The sequence below is a fragment of the Callithrix jacchus genome, chromosome 8, assembly GCF_049354715.1.
Source record: "Callithrix jacchus isolate 240 chromosome 8, calJac240_pri, whole genome shotgun sequence".
NCBI lineage: Eukaryota > Metazoa > Chordata > Mammalia > Primates > Cebidae > Callithrix > Callithrix jacchus.
The window spans coordinates 38,156,365-38,183,517 of NC_133509.1; the positions used below are offsets into that span (position 1 = coordinate 38,156,365).

A 27,153-nucleotide genomic window follows, 5' to 3' on the forward strand; every position below is an offset into this window, starting at 1 on the left:
TGGAGACCAACCTGGGCAACATAGTGCCATTCTGTCTCTATGAAAAAGAATTTAAAAATTAGCTGGGCATGGTGGCACATGCCTGTAGTCCTAGCTACTTGGGAAGCCGAGATGGGAGTTTCTCTTGAGCCCAGGAGTTTGAGGTTGTAATAAGCCATGATTGCATCACTGTACTCCAGCCTTGGGCAACAGACCCTGTCTCTTTTTTTTTTTTTTTTTTTTTTGAGATAGGGTCTCGCTCTGTTGCTCAGACTGGAGTGCAGTGGCATGATCTCGGCTCACTGTAGGCTTGAGCCTTCTGGGTTCAAGTGATCCTCCCACCTCAGCCTCCTGAGTGGCTGGGACTACAGGCACATGCCACACCACCAAGCTAATGTTTGTATTTTTTGTAGAGATGGGATGTCATCACGTTGCTCAGGCTGGTCTCAAACTCCTGGGCTCAAGTAATCCATCTGCCTTGGCCTCTTAAAGTGCTGGGATTACTGGTGTGAGCCACCACACCTAGCTGACCCTGTCTCTTTAAAAAAAAAAAAAAAAAAAAGGAATATTCTTCATTCCTAAAAAGAATGAAATCTCATCATTTGCAGTAACATGGATTTCACTGAAGGTCATCATGTTAAGTGAAATAAGCCAGGCACAGAAAGACAAAAGTTGCATGTTCTCACTTATATGTGAGGGCTTAAAAAGTTAATCTCATGGAGGTAAAGAGATAGTTACCAGAGGCTGGGAAGGACTTGGGGAGGATAAAGAGAAAGCTGGTTAATAGATACAAACATGGATAGAAGTAATAAGTTCTAGTGTTTGATAGCATAATAGAGTGACTACAATTAACAATAACTGCATATTATTTGTATATTCCAATATAGCCAGAAGATTTTAAATATTTCCAACTCAAATGATAAATATTTGAGGTGATGGAAACCTTAAAGATCCCAATTGGTTTTTTTGTTCGTTTGTTTTGAGACGGAGTTTTGCTCTGTTGCCCAGGCTGGAGTGCAATGGCATAATCTCAGCTCACTGCAACCTCCGCCTCCCTGGTGCAAGTGATTCTCCTGGCTCAGCCTCCCAAGGAGGTGGAATTACAGACACCTGCCACCAAGCTTGGCAAATTTTTTTATTTTTAGTAGAGATGGGGTTTCAGCATGTTGGCCAGGCTAGTCTTGAACTCTTGACCTCAGGTGATCCACTAGCCTCGACCTCTCAAAGTGCTGTAATTATAGGCATGAGCCATGACACACAGGTATGTGTATCAAAATACCACATGTAACTGGTATGTACAATTATTATGTATTAATTTTAAAAACAATTTCAGAAAAAAAAAGATCTCAACAATCTAACATTATACCTCAAGGCACTAGAAAAAGAACAACAAAGCCCCAAATTAGCAGGAGAAGAGAAATAACAAAGATCGGAGAGAAATAACAAAGATCAGAGCAGAAATAAACAAGGACTAGAAAAACAACAACAAATCATAAAACAAAGTTGGTTTTTAAAAAGATAAACAAAATTGACAAACTCTTAGCTAGACTAAGAAAAAAAGACAACTCAAAATCAGAAATGAAGCCAGGCATGGTGGCTCATGCCTGTAATCCCAGCACTTTGGGAGGCCAAGGCACGTGGATCACTTGAGGTCAGGAGTTCAAGACCAGCCTGACCAACATGGTAAAACGCCATCTCTACTAAAAATACAAAAAATTAGTCAGGCATAGTGGCGCGCACCTGTAGTTCCAGCTACTTGGGCGACTGAAGTAGGAGAATTGCTTGAATCCAAGAGGCAGAGATTGCAGTTAGCTGAGGTGTGCCACTGCACTCCAAGTCTGGGCAACAGAGCAAGACTGTCTCAAAAAACTTCAGAAATGAAAGAGGACACATTATAATTGATAACACAAATAAAAAGGATCCTAAGAAACTACTATAAACCATCATACACCAACAAATTGGATAGTCTAGAAGAAAGGGATAACCTCCTAGACACATACAACCTACAAGACTGAATCATAGAGAAACAGGAAATCTGGATAGTCCAGGAGCAGTGGCTCATGCCTGTAAACCCAACACTCTGGGAAGCTGAGATGGGCAGCTTGATTGAACCCAGGAGTTTGAGTTCAGCATGGACAATATAGTGAGACCCCATCTCTACAAAAGATACAAAAATTAGCCAGGCATGGTGGCATATGCCTGTAGTCCCAGCTACCAGGGAAACTGAAGGGGGAGAATCAGTTGAGCCCAGGAGAGATTGCAGAATAGGTTGATAGCAAGGAAATGGAATTAGTAATAAAGTATCCCATCAAAGAAAAGCTAAGGACCAGACGACTTCGCAGCTGAATTCTACCCAACATTTAAAGAAGATCTGATACCAATCCTTCTCAAACCCTTCCAAAAAACTGAACCAAAGAGAATATCTCTAAACTCATTTTATGAGGCCAACAATACCCCAATACCAAAGGACAGTACGAGATAAGGACAGTACGAGAAAAGAAAATTACAAGGCAATAGCCTTGGTGAACATAGATGCAAAAAATCCTCAACAAAATGCTAGCAAATCAAACTTAACAGCGTATTTTTTGAGACAGAGTCTCACTCTGTCACCCAAGCTGGAGTGCAATGGTATGAACCTCTGCCTCCTGGGTTCAAGCAAGCAATTCTCCTGCCTCAGCCTCCTGCTTGGGACTACAGGTGTGTACCACCACACCAGGCTAATTTTTTTGTACTTTTAGTAAAGACAAGGTTTCACCATGTTGTCCAGGTTGGTCTCAATCTCCTACCTCAAGTTAACTGCCTCCCAAAGTGCTGAGATTACAGGCGTGAGCCACCACGTACGGCCACTCACCACTTCTTTTCACCATAGTACTGGAATTCCTAGCCAGAGCAATTAGGCAAGAGAAAGAAATAAAAGGCATCCCAATAGAAAAAGAAAAAGTGGGCCAGGTGCAGTGGCTTATACCTGTAATCTCAGAATTTTCGGAGGCCGAGGTGGGTGGATCACCTGAGGTCAGGAGTTCAAGACCAGCCTGACCAACATGGAAAAACCTCATCTCTACTAAAAATACAAAATTAGCAGGGCATGGTGGCACATGTCTGTAATCCCAGCTACTTGGGAGGCTGAGGGAGGCAGAGATGGCAGTGAGCCGAGATCACACCATTACACTCCAGTCTGGGCAACAAGAGCAAAACTCCAAATCAAAAAAAAAAAAAAAAGAGAGAGAGAGAGAGAGAGAAAGAAAGAAAAAAAAGGCGGGGGGGGGGGAAATTATCTGTCTGCTGAGGCATGATCTTATATAGAGAAAACCCTAAAAACTCCACTAAAAAACCATTATAGAACTAAAACTAATTCAATAAAGTTGCAGGATACAAAATCAACATATAAAAATCAGTAGCATTTCTTTTTTGTGTGAGAGACAGGGTCTTGTTCTGTCACACAGGTTGGAGTGCAGTGGCACAATCACAGCTCACTGTAGCCTTGACCTCCTGGGCTCAAACGATCCTCCCACCTCAGCCTCTGGAGTAGCAGGTGCGCACCACTATATTTGGCTATTTTTAAAAATGTTGTGTAGAGACAGGTTGTCACGGCTGGTCTTGAACTCCTGGACTCAAGCAATCCTCGCACCTCAGCCTCCCAAAGTGCTGGGATTACAGGCGTAAGCCATTGCATCCAGCCACAGTGGCATTACTATTTTTTTTTTATAGAGACAGGGTCTTGCTATGTTGCCCAGGCTGGAGTGCAGTGGCTGTTCACAGGTGCAATCCCACTACTGAGCAGCATGGGAGTTTTGACCGGCTCCATTTCTGACCTGGGCCAGTTCACCCCTCCTTAGGCAACTTGGGATCCCCTGCTCCTGGGAGGTCACCATATTAATGCCGAATTTAGTGTGGACACCCAATCGGCATAGTGCACTACAGCCCAGAACTCCTGGGCTCAAGCAATCCTCCCACCTCAGCCTCCCGAGTAGCTGGGACTACAGTGGCATTTCTATACATTAATGACAGACTATCCAAAAAAAGAACTTAAGAAAAGAATCCCATTTGCAATAGCAGCAAAAACTACTTAGGTGTACATTTAACCAAGGAGGTGAAAGATACTGAAGACTATAAATATTGAGGAAAGAAATTGAAAAAAATACAAATAAATGGAAAGAGAGCCTATGTTCTTGACTTTGTAAAGTTAACATTGTTGAAATGTTAACTATGTAAAGCAGTCTACAGATAAATGTAATTCCTATCAAAATTCCAATAAAAATCTTTTACAGAAATAGAAAATTATCCTTAAATTTATATGAAATGACACAGTCAGGCACAGTGGCTCACACCTGTAATCTCAGCACTTTGAGAGGCCAAGGCAGGTGAATCACAAGGTTAGGAGTTCAAGACCAGCCTGGCCAACATGGTGAAACCCTGTCTCTACTAAAAATACAAAAAAATTAGCCAAGTGTAGTAGTGGGCACCTGTAATCCCAGCTACGTGGGAGGCTGAGGCAGAAGAATCACTTGAACCCAGGAGGCAGAGGTTGCAGTGAGCCAAGATCACACCACTGCACTCCAGCCTGGGTGACAGAGTGAGACGCCATCTTGAACAAAAAAAAATTTATAAGGAATGACAGAAGACCCCAAATTGCAAAAACAATCAGGCCAAAAGAACAAAGCTGGAGGCATCACACTCCCTGATTTCAAAACATGTTATCACATAAAGCTACTATAATCAAAACAGTATGTTCTGGCATAAAACTGACCTGTAGACCAGTGGATCAGGATGGAATGCCCAGAAAGAAACCCATGAATCTGCGGTCAGATGACTTTCCAGAAAGATGCCAAGAACATACAATAGGGAAAGGACAGTCAATAAATGGTGTTAGGAAAACTGGATCTTCAGAGGCAGAAGAATGAAAGTGGATCCTTGTATCAAAACTAAAAACCAGCTCAAAATGGATTAAAGACTTAAATATAAGACCTAAAACTATACAACAACTAGAAGTAAACATGGAGAAGCTCCACAACATTGGCCTGGACAATGATGTTTTTGGAAGTGACCCTAAAAGCACAGGCAACAAAAGCAAAAATACACGAAGGGAATTGCATCAAATGTAAAAGCTTCTGCACAGGGAAGGAAAAAATTAAGAAAGTGAAGAGATAACACCAAGAATAGGTGAAAATATTTGCAAACCATACATCTGATAAGCAGTTCATATCTAAAATATATAAGAATCTCAACTCATTAGCAAGAAAACAAATAACCTGATCATAAAATGGGCAAAGAACCAGAACAGATATTTCTCAAGACATACGAATGTCCAATGGGTTCATGAAAAAAATGTTCAACATCATTAAACGTTAAGAAAATAGAAATTAAAACCACATGAGCTATCACCTCACACCTGTTAGATGGCTATTATCAACAAGATAAAAAATAGTAAGTGTTGGCAAAGATGTGGAGATAGAGGAATCCTGTACTTTGCAGTGGGAATGTAAATTAGTACAGTCATTATGGAAAGTGGTATAAAGATTTCTCAAAAAACTAAAACTAAGCCAGGTGTGTTGACACATGCCTGCAGCCCCGGATACTTGGGAGGCTGAAGCGGAAGGATTGATTGAGTCTGGTTCAAGGCTGCAGTGAGCTATAATTGTGCCACTGTACTCCAGCCTGGGTGACAGAGCATGACCTGGGTGACAGTCCCTTAAAAAAGAAAAAAAAAACTACCAGCAATCTGACTTCTGGATATACGCCTAAACTACTCCCATGCTTATTGCAGTATTATTCACAATAGCCAAGATATGGAATCAAAATGTCAGTGGATAAATGAATAAAGAAAATGTGGTATATCTGGAATACTATTCAGCCTTTAAAAAGGAAATTCTGCCATTTGCAACAGCATGGATGGAACTGGAGGACACTATGCTAAGTGAAAGAAGCCAGTCACAGGAAGACAAATACTATATGATCTCACTTATAAGTGGAATCTAAAAAAGCTAAACTCACTGAAGTAGAGAGTAGAATGGTGGTTACCACATGCTAGGGAAGGGAGTGAGGAATGAGATGTTTTTCATCAAAAGGCATAAGGTTTCAGTGAGGAGGTTTGAGATCTATTGCATGGCAGAGTGACCACAGTCAATAAAATGTATTGTATATTTCAAAATAGCTGAGCCTCACCACAAAAAATAGGTGAGGAATATGTTAGCTTGATTGAATCATTCCACATTGTGTGTGTGCGTGTGTGTGTATAAAACATCACATCATACTCCATTAATGTAAAAAATTTTGATTTATCAATTAAAAGTAATATTAGTAAGTTAAAAAGCTAATGTACTGATGGATTAATATCATTAAAGATAACATTGAAGAGAAAGAGCAGCTAGACAGTATGATATCAGATATAGAAAACATGCAAAATAGAGAATGCAAACATTTGCAGAAAAGAATGCATGGGAATAATATACACCAAATTCCAGGGAATGGGTACATCAGGAAATGGAAGGGAGTAGGATCATTAAAGATACATAGGGGGATTTTCTTTTACCTATAGTATTATTTTACATTATTATATTTTAGGCAGGGTTTCCCTCTGTTGCCCAGGCTGGAGTGCAGTGGCATTATCACAGTTCACGGCAGCCTCAACCTCCCAGGCTCAAGCAATCCTCCCACATCAGCCCTTCAAGTAGCAGGGACCACAGGTGTGCACCACTATGCTCGGCTAATTTTTGTATTATTTTGTAGAGATGGGGTTTTACCATATTGCCCAGGCTGGTCTCAAACTCCTGAGCTCAAACAATCCTCCTGCTTCAGCCTCCCAAAGTGCTGGGACTACAGGTGTGAGCCACTGCTCCTGGCTTGTATTTTATTTCTTAACCTAGGTGGTCAATAGTATGAATTAGTTCATTCATATTTCTGTGACTGAAATATTTCATAATTCTAAAAAAGACTCTTTCTAGAAACCAATACTTTGAGGAAGGTTGAAGGAATTAGATACTGTTAGCCTATGATTGCCATTTTCAAATATTTGAAGGAACATGTATAAGAAAAGGTATTCTGCTTTGCTAATGCATATGTACGAGCATTTGTTAACTATAGGCCACATACATATTACCATCACTGCTTCAGAAGACAGAATTAGGACAAACAGGAACAAAGTACAAGGAGGAAGGTAGATTTGGGCTCAATATACAGAGACATGTTGAACAATCAGAGGCAGCACAGTGTCAGAGATGAGAGTAGGACAGTTTGGAGCCAGCCTTCCTGCGTTCAGTGCTTGGCTCTGCTCTTTGTAGGCAGTATGACTTGGGGCAAATCATTTAACCTCTCTGTGCCTGTTTCCCATTCTGTAAAATGGGAATAATATAGAGTGCCCACCTTGTAGGCTGGAATAAGGATTAAATGGTTATTTATAAAGTGCTTAGAACAGTGCCTGATATATAAGAAACACTATGTAAATGTTCATAAAATAAATCTAACAAAGAATCTAGCAGTTAAAGAGCCTGACTTGAAAGGCAGCATACTCTTCAAGGGCTCATGCAAAGGCTGGATAAATCTCTTAAGGATGGTGCAGGGGTATCTTCTCTTCTAGTTTAGAGATGTATGCTTCTTAAACTTAAATATGCACAAAACCCACACAGGGATCATATTAAAATGCAAATTCTAAGCCAGTGAGCCTGTGGTGGGACCTGAGATTCTTTATTTTTAGCAAGTGCCAATGCTACTGTTCTCCAGAAGACCACACTTTGGTTTTTTTGTTTTGTTTTGTTTTTGTTTTTTTTTGAGACGGAGTTTCGCTCTTGTTACCCAGGCTGGAGTGCAATGGCGCAATCTCGGCTCACCGCAATCTCCGCCTCCTGGGTTCAGGCAATTCTCCTGCCTCAGCCTCCTGAGTAGCTGGGATTACAGGCACGCGCCACCATGCCCAGCTAATTTTTTGTATTTTTAGTAGAGACGGGGTTTCACCATGTCGACCAGGATGGTCTCGATCTCTTGACCTCATGATCCACCCGCCTCGGCCTCCCAAAGTGCTGGGATTACAGGCTTGAGCAGAAGACCACACTTTGAGTAGCAAAGCTCTAGACGGTTTTATTCCTACTGTCATACATCACAATTTCAAAGATGCTTAGTTGTTGTTGTTGTTGTTGTTGTTGTTGTTGTTGTTGTTGTTGTTGTTGAGACTGAATCTTACTTTGTCACCCAGGCTGGAGGGCAGTGGCCCAGTCTTGCCTCCTGGGTTCAAACAATTCTCCTGCCTCGGTCTCCCCAGTAGCTGAGATTACAGGCGCATGCCACCACACCCAGTTAAATTTTTTGTATTTTCAGTAGAGACAGGGTTCCGCCATGTTGGCCAGGCTGGTCTCAAACTCCAGACCTCAAGTGATCAACCTGCCTCGACCTCCCAAGTGCTGAGATTATAGATGTGAGCCACTGTACCCAGCCTCAAAGATACTTAGTTCTTATTTCTGATGAATTATCAATTTGCAGCAAATTCTAAATATAGTTTTCTCTCAAAACCAACTTTTGGCCCCATAATTAACCAACAATAGTTTGAATACTAAAACCACTAAGGACTAAGATTTTTATTTTATTTTTGTAGAGATAGAGTTTTGCCATATTGCTGGGGCTGTCTTGAACTCCTGGACTCAAGTGATCCTCCTACCTTGGCCTCCCAAAGTGCTGGGATTACAAGCGTGAGCTACTGTGCCTAAGGACTAAGTCTAGGACTAAGAATTTATACGAGGTTTGGGGTGGTGATGTTTTATATAAATATATATATTTCCATAATGCACGTAATTACTTTTTTTTTTTTTTTGAGATGGAGTTTCGCCCTGGTTACCCAGGCTGGAGTGCAGAGGAGCAATCATAGCTCACTGGTCTTTAACTCCTGACCCCAAGCAACCCTTCTACCTTAGCCTCCAGAATTGCTGAAATTAATACAAGAGGGACCACTGAGCCTGGCAATAGTTACAATTTTTATATTAAATACAGATTTTTATCATTTGGATTTTCTTTTTTCTTTTTTTTGAGACGGAGTTTCACTGTTGTTGCCCAGGCTAGAGTGCAGTGGCACAATCTCAGCTCATCGCAACCTCCGCCTCCTGGGTTCAAGTGATTCTCCTGCCTCAGCCTTCCAAGCAGCTGGGTTAAGGCATGTGCCACCATGCCTGGCTAATTTTGTATTTTTAGTAGAAATGGGGTTTCTCCATGTTGATCAGCCTGGTCTTGAACTCTTGACCTCAGGTGATCCACCCACCTCAGTCTCCCAAAGTGCTGGGATTACAGGCGTGAGCCACTGTGCCCGGTCCTTGGATTTTCTTAAAGCAGAAAATCCATATGAGAAATAAAAATAGTAAACTATAAGGGAGGCAGCTCCTGCACTGCTTGGGAATCTAGAGTCTACATTTGATGTAATAGAGAAGAGGATGCACCTCTAGATTCCTGAGCAAGGAAGTGAGGGAAGAAAAACCATGCTTGCCGGGTGCGGTGGCTCAAGCCTGTAATCCCAGCACTTTGGGAGGCCGAGGTGGGTGGATCACGATGTCAAGAGATCGAGACCATCCTGGTCAACATGGTGAAACCCCGTCTCTACTCAAAACACAAAAAATTAGCTGGGCACGTTGGCGCATGCCTGTAATCCCAACTACTCAGGAGGCTGAGGCAGGAGAATTGCCTGAACCCAGGAGGCGGAGGTTGCAGTGAGCTGAGATCGCGCCATTGCACTCCAGCCTGGGTAACAAGAGCGAAACTGTCTCAAAAAAAAGAAAAAAGAAAAACCATACTTGGGAGCAGGATACATTGGAAAGGAAAAGGTCAAGGCTCGAAGTAAAAATGCAAAATACAGAACTGATAATTTTGTTAAAGTGTGGACTTACGGTTCTGAGAGCTGCTAATGAGGAAGACCAATGGGGTTAACATTTTAGAATATATTAATTCAACAATAAGCTGAAGAGGCAAATTAGACTTCAGTGGACTCTGCTGAATCTTACTGGGCTCCAATGGGAGCCTCAACCATTTGATACAGACACAACTGGGCCTCCAGGTACAGTGTGAAATATGAGCATGTTCTGAAACAGATCTTCAACACTGGGATTCAGAAACCCCGAGTATGGTTTGCTACTTTGGGGATGGTTGGTGTGAGTTCCGGTGACTTGGTCTGAATTATACTCCATGCTTTATTTCCTTCAGGAGATCTTCGTTTATTATAGCTGACTCAGAACCATAGGGACCCCAGAGTTTAAGTCTTGGCTATTTATAGGCATTGAATCTTGTGGCTACTATGTACCTACTGTTTTGGAGCTTTGGCCACAAAGTGGTTCATGGTTATTCAACGTAAAGCTATCGGAGGCTGGGCATGGTGGCTAATGCTTATAATCCCAGCACTTTAAGGGGCCAAGGCAGGAGGGTCACTTGAGCCCAGGAGTATAAGACCAGCATGGGCAGCCTAGTGAGACTTCATCTCTACTCTTAAAAAAAAAAAAAAATGGTGGCACATGCCTGTAGTCTCACTTACCTGGGGAGGATCACCTGAACCCAGGAGTTGGAGGCTGCAGCGAGCTATGATCACACCACTGACAGCACTCCAGTCTGGGCAATAGAGCAAGGCCCTGTCTGAAAAACAGTTTTAAGCTATTGGAACCAATTTCTGCTGCTGCCCCTAGGAGCACAATTTGCAAGTATCCTTAGATCTGAACTAGCCATTGAGTGGAGAGAAAGTGAAGAGGCAGTGAACAGTACATTGTATTTCTTTGCTCCTCCACTTGTCTAGGTCAAAGTGGAGTTTCCTAGTCTGTGTTTTTTAAAAGTAGAACATAAGAGAAGTCAGGGAGAGACAGGAGAAATAGGGATTCAAGCAGATAATTCTAGAGTTTTCTTTAAATTCAGTTACTTTTAACAGTTTTTTACTCACCACCACTGCACAGAGGTTGTATTTAGGATGTTTCTGGAAAATTGGGGAAATATAAAGAGTGAGGTCCAAGTTAGTGAGTGGGTAAGGAATATCCATTCTCAGCTTCCTTTTCATTGCACCCTGACTGTCAAACCTGCAGGAATAATACATGTGTAAAATACAAAGCTTGTGAACCACTCATTAATAAACTCTGCATGACAAATTCCAAGTATTTTAAAAGCAATTTCTTGGCTGTGCACAGTGGCTCATGCCTGTAATCCCAGCACTTTGGGAGGCCAATGTGGGTGGATCCCTTGAGCATAGAAGTTTGGGACCAGCCTGAGCAACATGGCAAAACTCCTTCTCTACATAGCTTTTTTTTTTTTTTTCATCTTTTTTTTCTACATAGAATTCTTAACTTGTAGTCCCAGCTACTCAGAAGGCTAAGGTAGGAGGATCACCTGAGTGTAGGGAGGTTGAGGCTGCAGTGAGCTGTGGTTCAGCACTGCACTCCAGCCTGGCTGACAGAGTGGGACCCTGTTTCTAAAAAAAGTAATTTCTTGCCAGGCACAGTGGCTCACATCTGTAATCCTGGTACTTTGGGAGGCTGAGGTGGGTGGATCACTTGATGTCAGAAGATTGAAACCAGTCTGGCCAACACGGTGAAACATCAACTCTACTAAAAATACAAAAAATTAGCCAGGTATGGTGGTGGATGCCTGAAATCCCAACTACTCAGGAGGCTGAGGCCCGATAATCACTTGAACCTGGGAAGCGGAGGTTGCAGTGAGCCAAGATGGCACTATTGCACTTCAGCCTGGGTGACAGATCACTTGATGTAATGAAATCGAGATCATCCTAGCTAACAGAGTGAAACCCCATCTCTACTAAAAATACAAAAAATTAGCCAGGTATGGTGGTGGACACCTATAGTCCCAGCTACTCAGGAAGCTGAGGCAGAAGAATAGCTTGAACCCGGGAGGCAGAGGTTGCAGTGAGCCGAGATTGCACCACTATACTCCAGCCTAGGCAACAGAGTGAGACTCCATCTCAAAAATAATAAAAATAATAATTTATTGGAAATATTATTTGATACAGACTTATAGAGAAATTACTTTTTTCTTATCTATTTAAATACCACATCCACAAGCCTCACCAAAATGAGACTGGAATTTTAATCAGTCAGTGAGATCATAAAGATTCAAGCTAAGCTAAATCTAGTGGGGCAAAAAGAAAGGAACATCCGGCCGGGCGCGGTGGCTCAAGCCTGTAATCCCAGCTACTCAGGAGGCTGAGGCAGGAGAATTGCCTGAACCCAGGAGGCGGAGGTTGCAGTGAGCCGAGATCGCGCCATTGCACTCCAGCCTGGGTAACAAGAGCGAAACTCTGTCTCAAAAAAAAAAAAAAAAAAAAAAAAAAGAAAGGAACATCCAAGGCACAGCACTGGGGGAAGAGGAAACCCCGCTGATAATTCCTGAGGCTTTTGCTCCAACTGAGCCTATTTATTCTAACCAGGTTGGCTCAGCTTTTCCTTATCTTGATTTCAGCACAGGTAGTCTTGGCAATGTCCTGTTTTCAAGCTGAGGGGGTTTTTTTTTTTAAATGTTTTAATAAGAACATTTTGTGAAAAATCTTTCACATTCTGTATTGTTACATAGATCATAAGTCTGCAAATCTGGGCTTACATCAGAGTTACTCAGAAGCTTTTTTAAAAAATAATTACATTCATTTTGGAAAAACAGCTTATGTAGGTCTGAGGCTGGGAAATTACTGAGACCAAGACACTCATGTGCCAAAAAGCAAAATACCTTGTTTGCAAAAACTAGGAGAATGCCATGTGAACAAGCAATTCTATACCTAAGTATCATCCCAAGAGAAATGAAGACTGAGGCCCACATAACAACCTGCTAGTATTTGTAGAAGCTGTATTCCTAACTACTCAAAACTGTAAACAACCCAAACATCCAACAACTGGTGGAGACATAAACAACTGTCATATATTTACAAAAAGGAATAGCACACAGCGATAAAAAAGGAACCACTAATACACACAACAACACGTGCCTTAAAAGCATCATGCTAAGTGAAAAAAAAACTCTAAAAGCTACATACAGTATGACATAGCACATTCTGGAAAACACAGTTATAGGGATGGAAATCAGATTAGCAATTTCTGTAGGCTTAGGGTTGGGGAGGAAAGTGATTAGAAAGGAACATGAGAGACCTTTTTGGAGTGATGGAAATGGTCTATATGTTGGTTGTAGTGGTTACATGACTGCACACATTTGTCAGAATTCATGGAACTATGCACCTAAAAAGACCACATTTTGTGTAAGCATACCATAATAAACTAATGGGGGTCCCAGAAGCTGACTTGAAGGGGCTCCCACTGGCCAATTTTAAACAATTTGAACACCAAAAGTCATGATGAGAGACATCTAGTTTTCAGTTCTACGAGTAAGGAAACTCGGAAGTCACCATTCTGTCCTAACAGGAAGTTAATAGCTAAATAAAGCTGTTGATTATTTTCCTTCCTCCTGGGAGGAAAGAATTAACTGAAATTAAAAAAAACAGCTTATCTTAGATCTGACAGAGCAGTAAGGTCACAGGACAAACCACCGCCCCCAAACTGGAAAAACAGACCAGCAAACATAGAGAATCACAAACTTACGAGAGCCAAAACTGCAGAGCAAAAACTTCTGAGGAAACAGGTCTGCGCAGGAAAACCTGAACTGTAATTGAGGAATTGCTGGAGGCTCAGTACAGAGTCTGAGAGTTAAAAACTCCAAGGAACCCAGTCACAGGGGGGCCCACACTTTGTGAGTTTTCCTTCCAGGAGCCCAACCACACTGTCATGGTAAATATTGGAGACAAATATTCTCATGCTTCGGGCAGGAAGAACGGAAAGAAACCATTCTGAAATACGCTAGAGCACCCTCTTCTTAACAATGCCTGCCCACAGGAGAAACTCATCAACCAGAGCCTAACCTGCTGGAGTTTCATCAGCGCTTAACTAATCTGGGGGAAGGAAAATACCCAACTCCAGCCCACTCTAACCATCCTGTTCCACCAAAGAGGGTGTGGAGGGACTGAGGAGCACTTACGAAGTTCGGAGTCTGGAGGCATAGTTTCATTAAAAGACTGAGACCTCTCACACCTATAATCCTAGCACTTTGGGAGGCTGAGGGGGGCAGATCATTAGGTCAGGAGATTGAGACCATCCTGGCCAACATGATGAAACCCTGTCTCCACTAAAAAATAATAATAATAAAAAAATTAGCTGGGCATGGCGGCGGGTGCCTGTAATCCCAGCTACTCGGGAGGCTCAAGCAGGAAAATCACTTGAACCAGAGAGTTGGAGGTTGCAGTGAGCCGAGATTGCACCACTGCACTCCAGCCTGGCAACAGAGTGAGACTGCATCTAAAAAAGAAGACTGAGACTCACTGACAGAATTACAGAATGCTTCCCCTCCCACTCTGCCTTACACCATGTCATTAAGGTCTATTTACGTCAGGTTCGCTTACCCAGTTCATCATATCTGGCTATCAGGAAAAAATTACAAGGCATACCAAAAGGCAAAAGCACAGTTTGAAGAGCCAGTAAGCATCAGAACCAGACAGAGTGTGGGATTATCAGGCTGAGAATTTAAGACTGATTAACACACTAAGGGTTCTAATGAATAAAGCATGCAAGAATATATGGTCAATGTAAGTAGAGACTTGGAAATCCAAAGAACGAACCAAAAGAAATGCTAGAGGGATCTTTGTTAGTATAGCGGTTACTTTAAATTAAAAAAAATGCTAGAGATATCCTTGTTCGTATAGTGGTTAGTTTTTTTTTTTTTTTTAATGCTAGATGTTAAAAAAACACTAACACATGAAGAATGCCTCTGATGGGCTTATTAGTAGACTGGACACAGCTGAAGAAAGAATTTCTACTGCACTTGAGGAACCTCAGCAGAAACCTTTACAACTGAAAAGAAGAAAGAAAAGGGACTGGCCGGGCTAAGTGGCTCACACCTGTATTCCCAGTACTTTGGTAGGCCAATGTGGGAGAATCGCTTGAGCCCAGGAGTTTGAGACCAGCTTGGGCAACAAAGTCAGAGTGCCCCCACCCCACCCCCAATCTCTACTAAAAAAAAAAAAAAAAAAGAAAGAAAATAGACCGGATAAAAAGCACAACAATATCCAAGGACTGTGGGACAACTGCAAAGATGTAACATCTGTGTAATGGAAATACCAAAAGGAAAAGAAAGAGAAAAGAACAGAAAAAAGTATCTGAAACAATAATGACTCAATTTTCCCAAATTAATGCCATACACCAAACCACAGATTCAGGAAGCTCAGAGAACACCAAGAAAGATAAATGCCAGAAAAATGACACCTAGGCATTTCATTTTCAAACTGCGGAATATCAAAGATAAAGAAAAAAATCCTAAAAGAAGCCAGAGTGGGAGTCGGGAAAAACCACGCCTCTAGAGGAGCAAACATAAGAATTACAACTAACTTCTCAGAAACCACGCAAAGAAGAAGAAAGTGGGATAAAATACTGAAGGTGTTAAAAGGAAAAAACCCACCAGACTAGATAGAATTCTGTACCCTGTAAAATTAATCTTCAAAAGTGAAGAGAAATAAAGACTTCATTAGACAAAAAGTGAGGGAAATTGTTGCCAGTAGACCTGCCTTGCAAGAAATGTTCCAAGAGGCCAGATGCGGTGGCTGACGCTTGTAATCCCAGCAATTTGGGAGGCCGGGGCGGGTGGATCAGTTGAGGTGAGGAGTTCAAAACCAGCCTGGCCAACATGGTGAAATGCTGTCTCTACCAAAAATACAAAATTAGCCTGGCATAGTAGTGTGGGCCTGTAGTCCCAGCTACTCTGGAGGCTGAGGCAGGAGAATTGCTTGAACCCAGGAGGCATAAGTTAAGTGAGCCGAGATCGCACCACTGCCCTCCAGGCTGGGTGACAGAGTGAGACTCCATCTCAAAAAAAAAAAGAAATTTTAAAAGAAATTCTTTACAGAGAAGGAAAATGATATAGGCCAAACACTTGGATCTACATAAAGAGCACTGAAGAAGGAATAAGTGAGGGTAAAATTTAAATGTTTATTTTTATTATAATTAATCAAACGTAACAGTTTACTCAAAACAATAATAGCAACAATATATTCAATTATGTATCCTTATGTATATATCATATATATTCTTGTATATCTTTAAATATAAATGAAATAAATAACAGCTATGATACAAGGGAAGCAGTATGGTGTTATTTGAAAGTGGACATAGATTAATTGTAAATGAATATTGCAAACTCTAGGGCGACCACTAAAAAAGAAATTTTTTTTTTGAGACAGTTTCTCTCTTGTTGCCCAGGCTGGAGTCCAATGGTGAGATTTCGACTCACCACAACCTCCACCTTCCGGGTTCAAACAATTCTCCTACCTCATCCTCCTGAGTAGCTGGGATTACAGGCATGCACTACCACACCTGGTTAATTTTGTATTTTTAGTAGAGATGGGGTTTCTCCATGATGGTCAGGCTGGTTTTGAACAACTGACCTCAGGTGATCCACCCGCCTCGGCCTCCCAAAGTACTGGGATTATGGGCATGAGCCACTGTGCCCAGAATCTAAAAAATGTTTTAAAAAGTATAACTGATGTGGTAATAAAGGAGAGAAAATGGAGTCTCATAAGATGCTCAGTTAAAACCACAAAAAGCAGGAAAAGTGTGGTAGATAAAATAGAAACACAAACAACAAGGGCAACAAATAGAAAGCAGTAACAAATATGACAGACATTCAACCCAACAGCAATAATCACTTGGAATGTCAATGGTCTATATACATTAATTAAAAGACAGATTGTCACAGTGAATCAAAAATAAAACTCAATTATATATGATGTACAAGAAATATACTTAAAATATAAAGACACACAGAGACTAAAAGTAAACAGATGGAGAAAAATATATCATCCTACCACTAAGAATGTGGGAGTAGCTATATTAATTTCAGACAGAGCAGTCTTCAAAGCAAAGAAAGTGATTGAGGATAAAAGGGGCCATACATAATGATAAAGGGATCAATTTTTCAAGAAGACACAGAAATTTGTAATGTTTATGCACCTAACAACACAGTGTCAAAATACATGAGGAAAAACTGGCTAGGCTTAGTGACTCATGCCTGTAATCCCAACACTCTGAGAGGCCAAGGCGGGCAGGTCACTTGAGATTAGGACTTCAAGCCCAGCCTGACCAACATGGTGAAAACCTATCTCTACTAAAAATACAAAAATTGGCCAGTTGTGGTGCTGCACACCTGTAGTCCCAGCTATTCAGGAGGCTGAGACACAAGAATTGCTTGAACCCCAGGAGGCAGAGGCTGCAGTGAGCCAAGACTGCAGCACTGAACTCCAGCCTGGGTGACAGAGCAAAACTATGTCTCACCAAAAAAAAAAAAAAAAAAAAAAAAAAAAAATGGATAGAACTGCAAGGAGAAATAGATAAATCCACTTTTATAATTGGAGATATAAACACACCTCTGTCAGAAATGGACAGATCCAGCAGGCAGAAAATTAGTAAGGATATAGTTCAACTCAGCACCACCACCTGTCCATAGAAATAACTGACATCTATAGATTCTTTCACCCAACAACCGCAGAATATATATTATTCTCAAACTCACATGGAACATTCACCAAGCCTCTAGCTAGGCTAAATAAGAATAACTTAGACCTTCTGGCCTAAGGTGTGCTTGTTAAAACACACTTTAACAAATTTAAAATAATAGAAATTATATAATCTCTGCTCTCAGACCACAGTGGAATTAAACTAAAATGGAAAAACAGAAAGATATCTAGGAAATCCCAAAATACATGGAGATTAAACAACATGCTTCCAAATAACACAAGTCAAAGAAGGTACCTTGAAAGAAATTTGAAAATGGGCTGGCCACGTGGCTCACCCCTGTAATCCCAGCACTTTGGGAAGCCAAGGTGGGCGATTCTCTTGAGCCCAAGGGTTCAAGGCAACATAGTGAGTCATCATCTCTGCAAAAATATTTTAAAATATTAACTGGGCATTGTGGCTTACACCTATAGTCCTAGCTACATACCTTTATCCCAGTATGCAAGGCTGGTCCAACATTGGAAAAATTAATGAAATCTATCATATAATTAGGTTAAAGGGAAAAAAATCATACACACAATCAAATCAACAGACACAGAAAAACACCCATCAAGATAAAAACTCTCAGTAAACTAAGAATAAAGGAGAACTTCTTCAACTTAATAAAGAATGTCTACAAATAATCCACAGCTAACATCATAGCTAATGGTGAGTAAGTAGAAGCTTTCCCACTACAGTCAGGAAGAAGGCAAGGATGTCCCCTCTCACCACCACTTTTCTTTTCTTCTTTTTTTTTGCCCGACTCCCTCCCTCACCACTATGTTTCAACATTGTATTAGAAGTCCTAGCTAAAATAAGACAAGAAAATAAAAGGTATACAGATTGGGAAGTAAGAAGTAAAACTGCCTTTGTCTACAGGTGACATGATTGTATATGTTGAAAATCTGAAGAAATCAACAAAAAAATCTCTTGGAAATAACAATTAAAGCAAGATTGTAGAATACAAGATTAATATTGAGAAAGTATATTACTCATCAGCTTTAAACAAATGGAATTTGAAATTAAACACATGGCAGGCACAGTGGCTCATGCCTGTAATACCAGCCCTTAGGGAGGCTGAGGTGGGTGGATTGCTTGAGGTCAGGGATTCAAGACTAGTCTGGCCAATATGGTGAAACCCCATCTCTGGTAAGTGAAACTTTCAGCAATAGATGTGCTATCATAATTTAGGAAGAAAAAGTACACGTTTGTATAATTCTGCAGAAAGTTTTTTTGGTGTCTGTCCCTTGTTTACTCCTTATTGCTGCCTGCCTTCTACTGCCACCCACCCCACGCCCACATCCCCACTTACAGATGAACTTTTGGCATTATGGTGAAGAAAATTCGAGAGGTAAACCAAGGCAATAGATTCCATTCTCTCTTTCCAAAACATTTCACAGCTTTAGTCCAAAATATAAGAGCTCAAGACTAAGAGTCTAGAATTGATGGAATCTTGCTCTGTTGCCAGGCCGGAGTGCAATGTGCAATCTCAGCTCACTGCAACTTCCCCCTCCCAGGGTCAAGCGATTCTCCTGCCTCAGCCTCCCGAGTAGCTGGCACTACAGGCGCGTGCCACCATGCCCAGCTACTTTTTGTATTTTTAGTAGAGACGGGGTTTCACCATGTTGGCAAGGATGGTCTTGATCTCTTGACCTCGTGATCCACCTGCCTTGGCCTCCCAAAGTGCTGGGATTATGGGCATGAGCCCACTGCGCCCGGCCTGAGTCTAGAATTTTTAATAGCTAGTTCCCAGTCTGGGCCTTACAGACCCCTCTGGCGTGAGGGAGGGTCTAAACTTTTTGGAAAAAATTATAAATTTCTTATATGCACAAAGCTATTTCAATAGACTAAATAAATCCCACAGTATTTCCAGTTTTTTTTTATTGCATTTTAGGTTGTGGGGTACATGTGCAGATCGTGCAAGATAGTAGCATAGGTACACACATGGCAGTGTGTTTTGCTGCCATCTTCCTCCAGTTTTATAATCAGGTATTTTGTTGAGTGCGTTTAAAAATATGATTGAATTCATAGTAACTTTTGGCCAGTACATCCCCTACAAAAAAATACCATCATCATGGACTTCCTCTTTATTTCATTTATTTATTTAGGACAGAGACTCATTCTGTCACCCAGGCTGAAGAGCAATGGTGTGATCTCACTACAATCTCTGCCTCCCGGGTTCAAGTGATTCTTGTGCCTCAGTCTCCCAAGTAGCTGGGATTACAGGTACCTGCCACCATGCCCAACTAATTTTTGTATTTTTAGTAGAGACAGCATTTCACCATGTTGGCCAGTGTGGTCTCGAACTCCTGACCTCAGGTGCTATCTGCCTGCCTTGGCCTCCAAAAGTGCTGGGATTACAGGCATGAGCCATTGCGCCCAGCCTATTTCTTTTAAAATTAAAGTTATAAAGCCATCTCTCATACTAGACAAATATAGTAAACAGCCCTTAGAAAACCCAGGGCTGAGAGCATAGCAAGACAAAGTGTCCAGGGATCCCGAATTCCTACCTGAAGGGAACATTCATATTCGGATGGAATGGGGAGTGAGAGGACAGTGAAAACTTCGTTCTTGTAGGTGCATTTCTCACACTTTAAACATACGATGCTGTAACTGAGCTGCCCTTCAAACAGCCGGGTGATGATGGATGTCTCAGTGGTAACTGACTTCCTGCAGCATCTCTGAGTAGGTCCTTTCTCATATGATCTTCTCCAGGAATAGTGGTACTGAATCAAGGAGCAAATTTCACCCAAATCAATTATTGGTTATTTAAAAAAGGTTGTGGCAACATGGTGAGACTCCATCTCTAAAAAAAAAAAAAAAAAACCACTCTCGAGTCACTTCGGTGCTGCTCCTGTGCCGTGTGTGTGTTGGACAGCCAGCCCACCTTGCTTTCTAATACCTGTGAGCCTTTTCTTTTGAAGATGCCTGAGGAAGTGCACCATGGAGAGGAGGAGGTGGAAAGTTTCGCCTTTCAGGCAGAAATTGCCCAACTCATGTCTCTCATCATCAATACCTTCTATTCCAACAAGAAGATTTTCCTTCGGGAGTTGATCTCTAATGCTTCTGATGCCTTGGACAAGATTCGCTATGAGAGCCTGACAGACCCTTCCAAGTTGGACAGTGGTAAAGAGCTGAAAATTGACATCATCCCCAACCCTCAGGAAGGTACCTTGACTTTGGTAGACACAGTCACTGACATGACCAAAGCAGATCTCATAAATAATTTGGGAACCAGTGCCAAGTCTGGTACTAAAGCATTCATGGAGGCTCTTCAGGCTGGTGCAGACATCTCCATAATTGGGCAATTTGGTGTTGGCTTTTATTCTGCCTACCTGGTGGCAGAGAAAGTGGTTGTGATCACAAAGCACAACAATGATGAACAGTATGCCTGGGAGTCTTCTGCTGGAGGCTCCTTCACTGTGCGTGCTGACCATGGTGAGCCCATTGGCAGGGGTACCAAAGTGATCCTCCACCTTAAAGAAGATCAGACAGTACTTAGAAGAAAGACGGGTCAAAGAAGTAGTGAAGAAGCACTCTCAGTTCATAGGCTATCCCATCACCCTTTATTTGGAGAAGGAACGAGAGAAGGAAATTAGTGATGATGAGGCAGAGGAAGAGAAAGGTGAGAAAGAAGAGGAAGATAAAGATGATGAAGAAAAGCCCAAGATTGAAGATGTGGGTTCAGACGAGAAGGATGATAGTGGTAAGGATAAGAAGAAGAAAACTAAGAAGATCAAAGAGAAATACATTGATCAGGAAGAACTAAACAAGACCAAGCCTATTTGGACTAGAAACCCTGATGACATCACTCAAGAGGAGTATGGAGAATTCTACAAAAGCCTCACCAATGACTGGGAAGACCACTTGGCAGTCAAGCACTTTTCTGTAGAAGGTCAGTTGGAACTCAGGGCATTGCTATTCATTCCTCGTCAGGCTCCCTTTGACCTTTTTGAGAACAAGAAGAAGAACAACATCAAACTCTATGTCCATCGTGTATTCATCATGGACAGCTGTGATGAGTTGATACCAGAGTATCTCAACTTTATCCGTGGTGTGGCTGACTCTGAGGATTTGCCTCTGAATATCTCCCGAGAAATGCTCCAGCAGAGTAAAATCTTGAAAGTCATTCGCAAAAACATTGTTAAGAAGTGTCTTGAGCTCTTCTCTGAGCTGGCGGAAGACAAGGAGAATTATAAGAAATTCTATGAGGCATTCTCTAAAAATCTCAAGCTTGGAATTCACGAGGATTCCACTAACCGACGCCACCTGTCTGAGCTGCTGCGCTATCACACCTCCCAGTCTGGAGATGAGATGACATCCCTGTCAGAGTATGTTTCTCGCATGAAGGAGACACAGAAGTCCATCTATTACATCACTGGTGAGAGCAAAGAGCAGGTGGCCAATTCAGCTTTTGTGGAGCGAATCCGGAAGCGGGGCTTTGAGGTGGTATATATGACTGAGCCCATTGACGAATACTGTGTGCAGCAACTAAAGGAGTTTGATGGGAAGAGCCTGGTCTCAGTTACCAAGGAGGGTCTGGAGCTACCGGAGCATGAGGAGGAGAAGAAGAAAATGGAAGAGAGCAAGGCAAAGTTTGAGAACCTCTGCAAGCTCATGAAAGAAATCTTAGATAAGAAGGTGGGGAAGGTGACAATCTCCAATAGGCTTGTGTCTTCACCCTGCTGCATTGTGACCAGCACTTATGGCTGGACAGCCAATATGGAGTGGATCATGAAAGCCCAGGCACTTCGGGACAACTCCACCATGGGCTACATGATGGCCAAAAAGCACCTGGAGATAAACCCTGACCACCCTATTGTGGAGACGCTGCGGCAGAAGGCTGGGCAGACAAGAATGACAAAGCAGTCAAGGACCTTGTGGTGCTGCTGTTTGAAACTGCCCTGCTCTCTTCTGGCTTTTCCCTTGAGGATCCCCAGACCCACTCCAACCGCATCTACCGCATGATCAAGTTAGGTCTAGGTATTGATGAAGATGAAGTGGCAGCAGAGGAACCCAGTGCTGCAGTTCCTGATGAGATCCCTCCTCTTGAGGGTGATGAGGACGCATCTAGCATGAAAGAAGTAGATTAGGAGTTCATAGTTGGAAAACTGCCCTTGTATAGTGTCCCCATGGCTCCCCCTGCAGCTTTGAGTGCCCCTGTCCCATCTGACTCCCCTTGCTGATGTCTGGTGTTTTTCTGTCCTGAAGGCAGGAAACAAGGGTGTCAAGCCCCCATTCTTTCCCTACTCTGACAGTAGGATTGGATGTTGTGTATTGTGATTTTTTATTTCGTTTGTTCATTTTGTTCTGAAATTAGAGCATGCAAAATAAAGAATATGCCGTTTTTATACAGTTAAAAAAAAAACCAAAACATTAGCCAGGCGTGGTGGCACATGTCTGTGGTGCCAGCTACTCGGGAGGCTGATGTTGGAGGATAAGTTGAACTCAGGAGGTCGAGGCTGCAGTGAACTGTGTTAGCACTACTGCACTCCAGCCTGGGTGGCAGAGTGAGACCATGTTTCAAAAAAAAAGTTTTCAATAAAATGATTTATTTTTTTTCTATCGGAATAATACATTGCTACCAGAAACCACTTAAGTTTTAGATTCAGACAATAGAGTGAGATATTCTTGAAAGTATATGTATCTATCATGTGTGATTTCTGTTAATTCAGATATTTTCCCTTTAGGTGAAACAGAGGAATGATGACAGCCTAACTCTGGTAAAACATTCATTCATGACCCCATAAGCTACCAGCCTTGGGAGCTAGTTTTTCCTGGGAAGCGGGCAAGCAAGCTAAATTAGTGTTACGTTACTCAAGCACATCTAAAGGTAAAATATTAAGAAATCCAATCTTTCCTCTCTCCAGTCCCTTCAGGTTACATTCTGTAGCCCTTTATCCTTTAACTTCTAGAAAATACTTTTTTAAAAGAATAAATCTTGGCCAGGCATGGTGGCTCACACCTGTAATCCTGGTGCTGTGGGAGGCTGAGGCAGGAGGGTCACTTGAGACTAGGAGTTTGAGATCATATTTGGTAACACAGCAAAATCCAGTCTCTACAGGGTTAATTTAAAAAAGATAAAAGATAAGACAGCAAATCTCAAATTCCTAAGGCAGCCTGATTGAACGAAACTTGTGGCCTGGTTTGGATCTAGCTCATACTCAGCAACAGCATTTCTGGGGCACACCCTGAATTTTCAGTGATTTAAGAACCTCAGTAGAAGATACATTTTCAAGATGCATTAGCTCCACAGATCTTGGCTCACTGCAACCTCTGCCTCCCGGGTTCAAGGTATTCTCCTGCCTCAGCCTCCCAAGTAGCTGGGACTCTAGGTACCTGCCACTGCTCCTGGCTAGTGTGTGTGTGTGTGTGTGTGTGTGTTTAGTTGAGACAGAGTTTCACTATGTTGCCCAGGCTGGTCTTGAACTACTGACTTCGTGATCCACCCACCTTGGCCCCCAAAGTGGGATTACAGGCATGAGCCACTGAGTCTGGCCCATGAATGCCTTTTTATAATATCTTTATTACTCAAAATGAAAAACAGAACTGAAGCCTGCAAATGAGAACAATTAATAGCTATAGTTTGCAATCTTTATGCTAACCATTCCCTGGATATTAGAGGTGCAATGAGGTAATATTAGCAGAAGAACACTGCATAAAGCCAAGGACACATTTCAGAGAATGTGCGTCTCAGACCAAGGCTAAGTGCAGTGAGTTTTGTAAATAAAGGCAAAACCTCTAGAGTAACTGATGATTTCATGTTTAATGAAGTGTATATCCTAATTCAGTGATGAACTCGGGTTAGGCATGTTTGGTTTGAGGATGAAGCTTTGCAGGGCATAGATCTGTTGCTTAATCTAATATCAAGCTTAATATTTTCATGAATTTGTAGGTCCCAAGAAAATTTAAACTAAGAATGTTATTCTATATGTTATTTAGCTTAAATTTCCTTGAGACCTACAAATCCATGTTATTTCTTATGAGGAATATATTTTGTACTTTTAAAAACTAGTCCAGTCCGGGTACAGTGGCTCACGCCTGTAATCCCAGCACTTTGGGAGGCCGAGGTGGGCAGATCATGAGGTCAGGAGTTCAAGACCAGTCAGACCAACATGGTGAAACCCCATCTCCACTAAAAATACAAAAATTAGCTGGGCATGGTGGCAGGAGCCTGTAATCCCAGCTACTCAGGAGGCTGAGGCAGAACTGCTTGAACCCAGGGGCACAGGTTGCAGTGAGCCAATATCATGCCACTGTACTCCAGCCTGGGCCATGGAGCTAGACGCCATCTTGAAAAACAACAAAACAAAACAAAACGAAAACTAGTCCATGCAGCCTTTATTTACAAAGAAAAATAGATTAGTGTTTCCCACACCTGGCTGACCACTGGAAATGCCAAGTAAGCTTTCCCAAAAGACATTCTAATTCATTACCCTTGGAGTACATGCCTTAGAATCTGTGTTTTAAAATCTTCCCAGGTGGTTCTATGACAAGCAAGTTTGGTAACTATGGCCACATTCAGATGCTAACTTGAATGTTCTCCACGGAACATCTAGCACAATGCTTGGCATAAAGTAGACAATATTAACTGAACAAGTAAAAGAATGAAAAATGGAAGTTGCTGATAAAGGTGCAGGACTATCTTATTTTAATGTCATTAATTCTACTCACATTTTTTAGAGCTTCATGAAGTTCATTTAGGACATAAATCAAGAATTCCTGACCATCTTTTTGTGTCTTTTTCGTAAATTTTGGGTAGAGGTTGCCAAGAGCTGATTGGAATATTTCTGTTGAGACACAGTCTGAGTCTCCAAGCCACATGTCTGTCATAAGGTAGGCAAAAGCCACGACAACCTCACTGCAATCGCGTGGAAGAAGAAAGGGATATGATTCTGGCTGATTTAATGAAAAGAAGGCATGTAATCACCCAGGCCTGGGAAGTTAGTACCAAAATGGAAAAGTGTGGTGTCTCACACCTGTAACCCCAGCACTTGGGGAGGCCAATGCACGAGAATTGCTTGAGCTCCCAGAAGGTCGAGGTTGCAGTGAGCTGTGATAATACCACTACTTCACTCCAGCCTGGGTGACAGAACAAGACTCTGTTTAAAAGAAAAAAAAAGGGCCAGGTGAGGTGGCTCATGCCTGTAATCCCAGCACTTTGGGAGGCCGAGGTGGACGGATCACCTGAGGTCAAGAGTTCAAGACTAGCCTGGCCAACATGGAGAAAATCCGTCTCTACTAAAAATATAAAAAAATTAGCCAGGTGTTGTGGCAGTCACCTATAATCCCAGCTACTCAGGAGGTTGAACAAGAGAATTGCTTAAACCCAGGAGTCAGAGGTTGCAGTGAGCCAAAATTGCCATTGCACTCCAGCCTGGGTGACAGAGAGGGACTTCATCTCAAAAAAAAAAAGAAGGGCCAGACTCAGTGGCTAACAACTGTAATCCCAGCACTTTGGGAGGCCGAGGTGGTGGGTCAGGATGGGGACAGGGATCACCTGAGATCAGGAGTTCGAAAACAGCCTGGCCAACATGGTGAAACCCTGTCTCTACTAAAATACAAAAAATAGTTACCCAGGCATAGTGGCATGTGCCTGTAATCCCAGCTACTCAGGAGGCTGAGGCAGGAGAGTGGCTTGAATGTGAGGAGCAGAGGTTGCAGGGATCTGAGATCGTGCCACTGCATTCCAGCCTGGGCAACAGAATGAGACCCTGTTTCAAAAATAAAAAATAAAAAAAAGGAGCTGCATTCATTTCTTGGTTGCCCTTCACACTTTTACTTACCCTAGCATGTTATCTGGGAAGATACAACCTCTACTGACTTGGTTAGCCTTTAATGGGGATTCCAGAGTTCCTTCTCTAACCTCACCTGTAAGTGGGTTTAGGGCTGGGCTGCAGGGAATGCAGATGGTCTTACTTTTGAAAAGCAGTGATGTACGTCCCAGAGAGGAAGTATTCCACCAGTGGTGAGATACTGCAGAGACACTATAAGATGGCATTCGTGTAGCATGTGTTGCCCAAGTTCCTCAGGCTGGTCACTCCCTTAAAATGGGGCTGGTTCCCATCAGCCTCCTTAACTGGAAGGGTATCATAGTAACCTGTGCACTCTGTGCTGTGTTGGTGCCACATGGAAAGAAAGGGTTTTGAGAGAACAAAGTATGTACAAATGACAATAAGCCTCTCCTGCCATTATGAAATAAAGAAGAGTTCTTAATAAGACTTCCCCCAAACAGATTCCCTACCAAGGATAGAATTATTGGAACTTGGAGTCTAAAATTGCATTATGGCAGAGCATGGTGCCTCACACCTGTAATCCCAGCCCTTTGGGAGGCCGAGGTGGGAGGATTGCTTGAGGCCAGGAGTTTGAGACCAGCCAGGGTCACATAGTGAGAACTTGTCTCTATTAAATAAATTAAATTAAATTAAAAATAAAATTACATTACTCAGACCAGAACTCTGAACAAGTGTCGGAAGCCAAAAAAGACAGATAAAAATTTCTTTCTAGGAGATCGATCCAAGATGGCCCTTTAGGAGCAGCTCAGGATTGCAGCTCCCAGAGAAAGCACAGAGGGTGAGTGGACGCTGCATTTCCAGATGAATCTTTATTGCCCACAGACCAGGAGATTCCCAGGCAGAGG

General features: G+C 42.2%; 1 protein-coding gene and 1 pseudogene across 1 annotated transcript in view; one reads left to right on the plus strand and one right to left on the minus strand.

Moving 5' to 3' along the window:
• USP50 (ubiquitin specific peptidase 50) overlaps positions 1–26,752 on the minus strand; it is a 39,585-nt gene extending 12,833 nt beyond the window's left edge. The window contains 5 exon segments of the mRNA XM_078333168.1: positions 10,871–11,003; positions 13,521–13,531; positions 20,024–20,239; positions 25,188–25,383; positions 26,433–26,752. Coding sequence (XP_078189294.1) covers positions 10,871–11,003; positions 13,521–13,531; positions 20,024–20,239; positions 25,188–25,383; positions 26,433–26,644 — 768 coding nt within the window. The 5' untranslated portion in view covers positions 26,645–26,752.
• LOC100409403 (heat shock protein HSP 90-beta pseudogene) lies at positions 20,375–22,711 on the plus strand (annotated as a pseudogene).
• Positions 26,753–27,153: the final 401 nt, after the last annotated feature.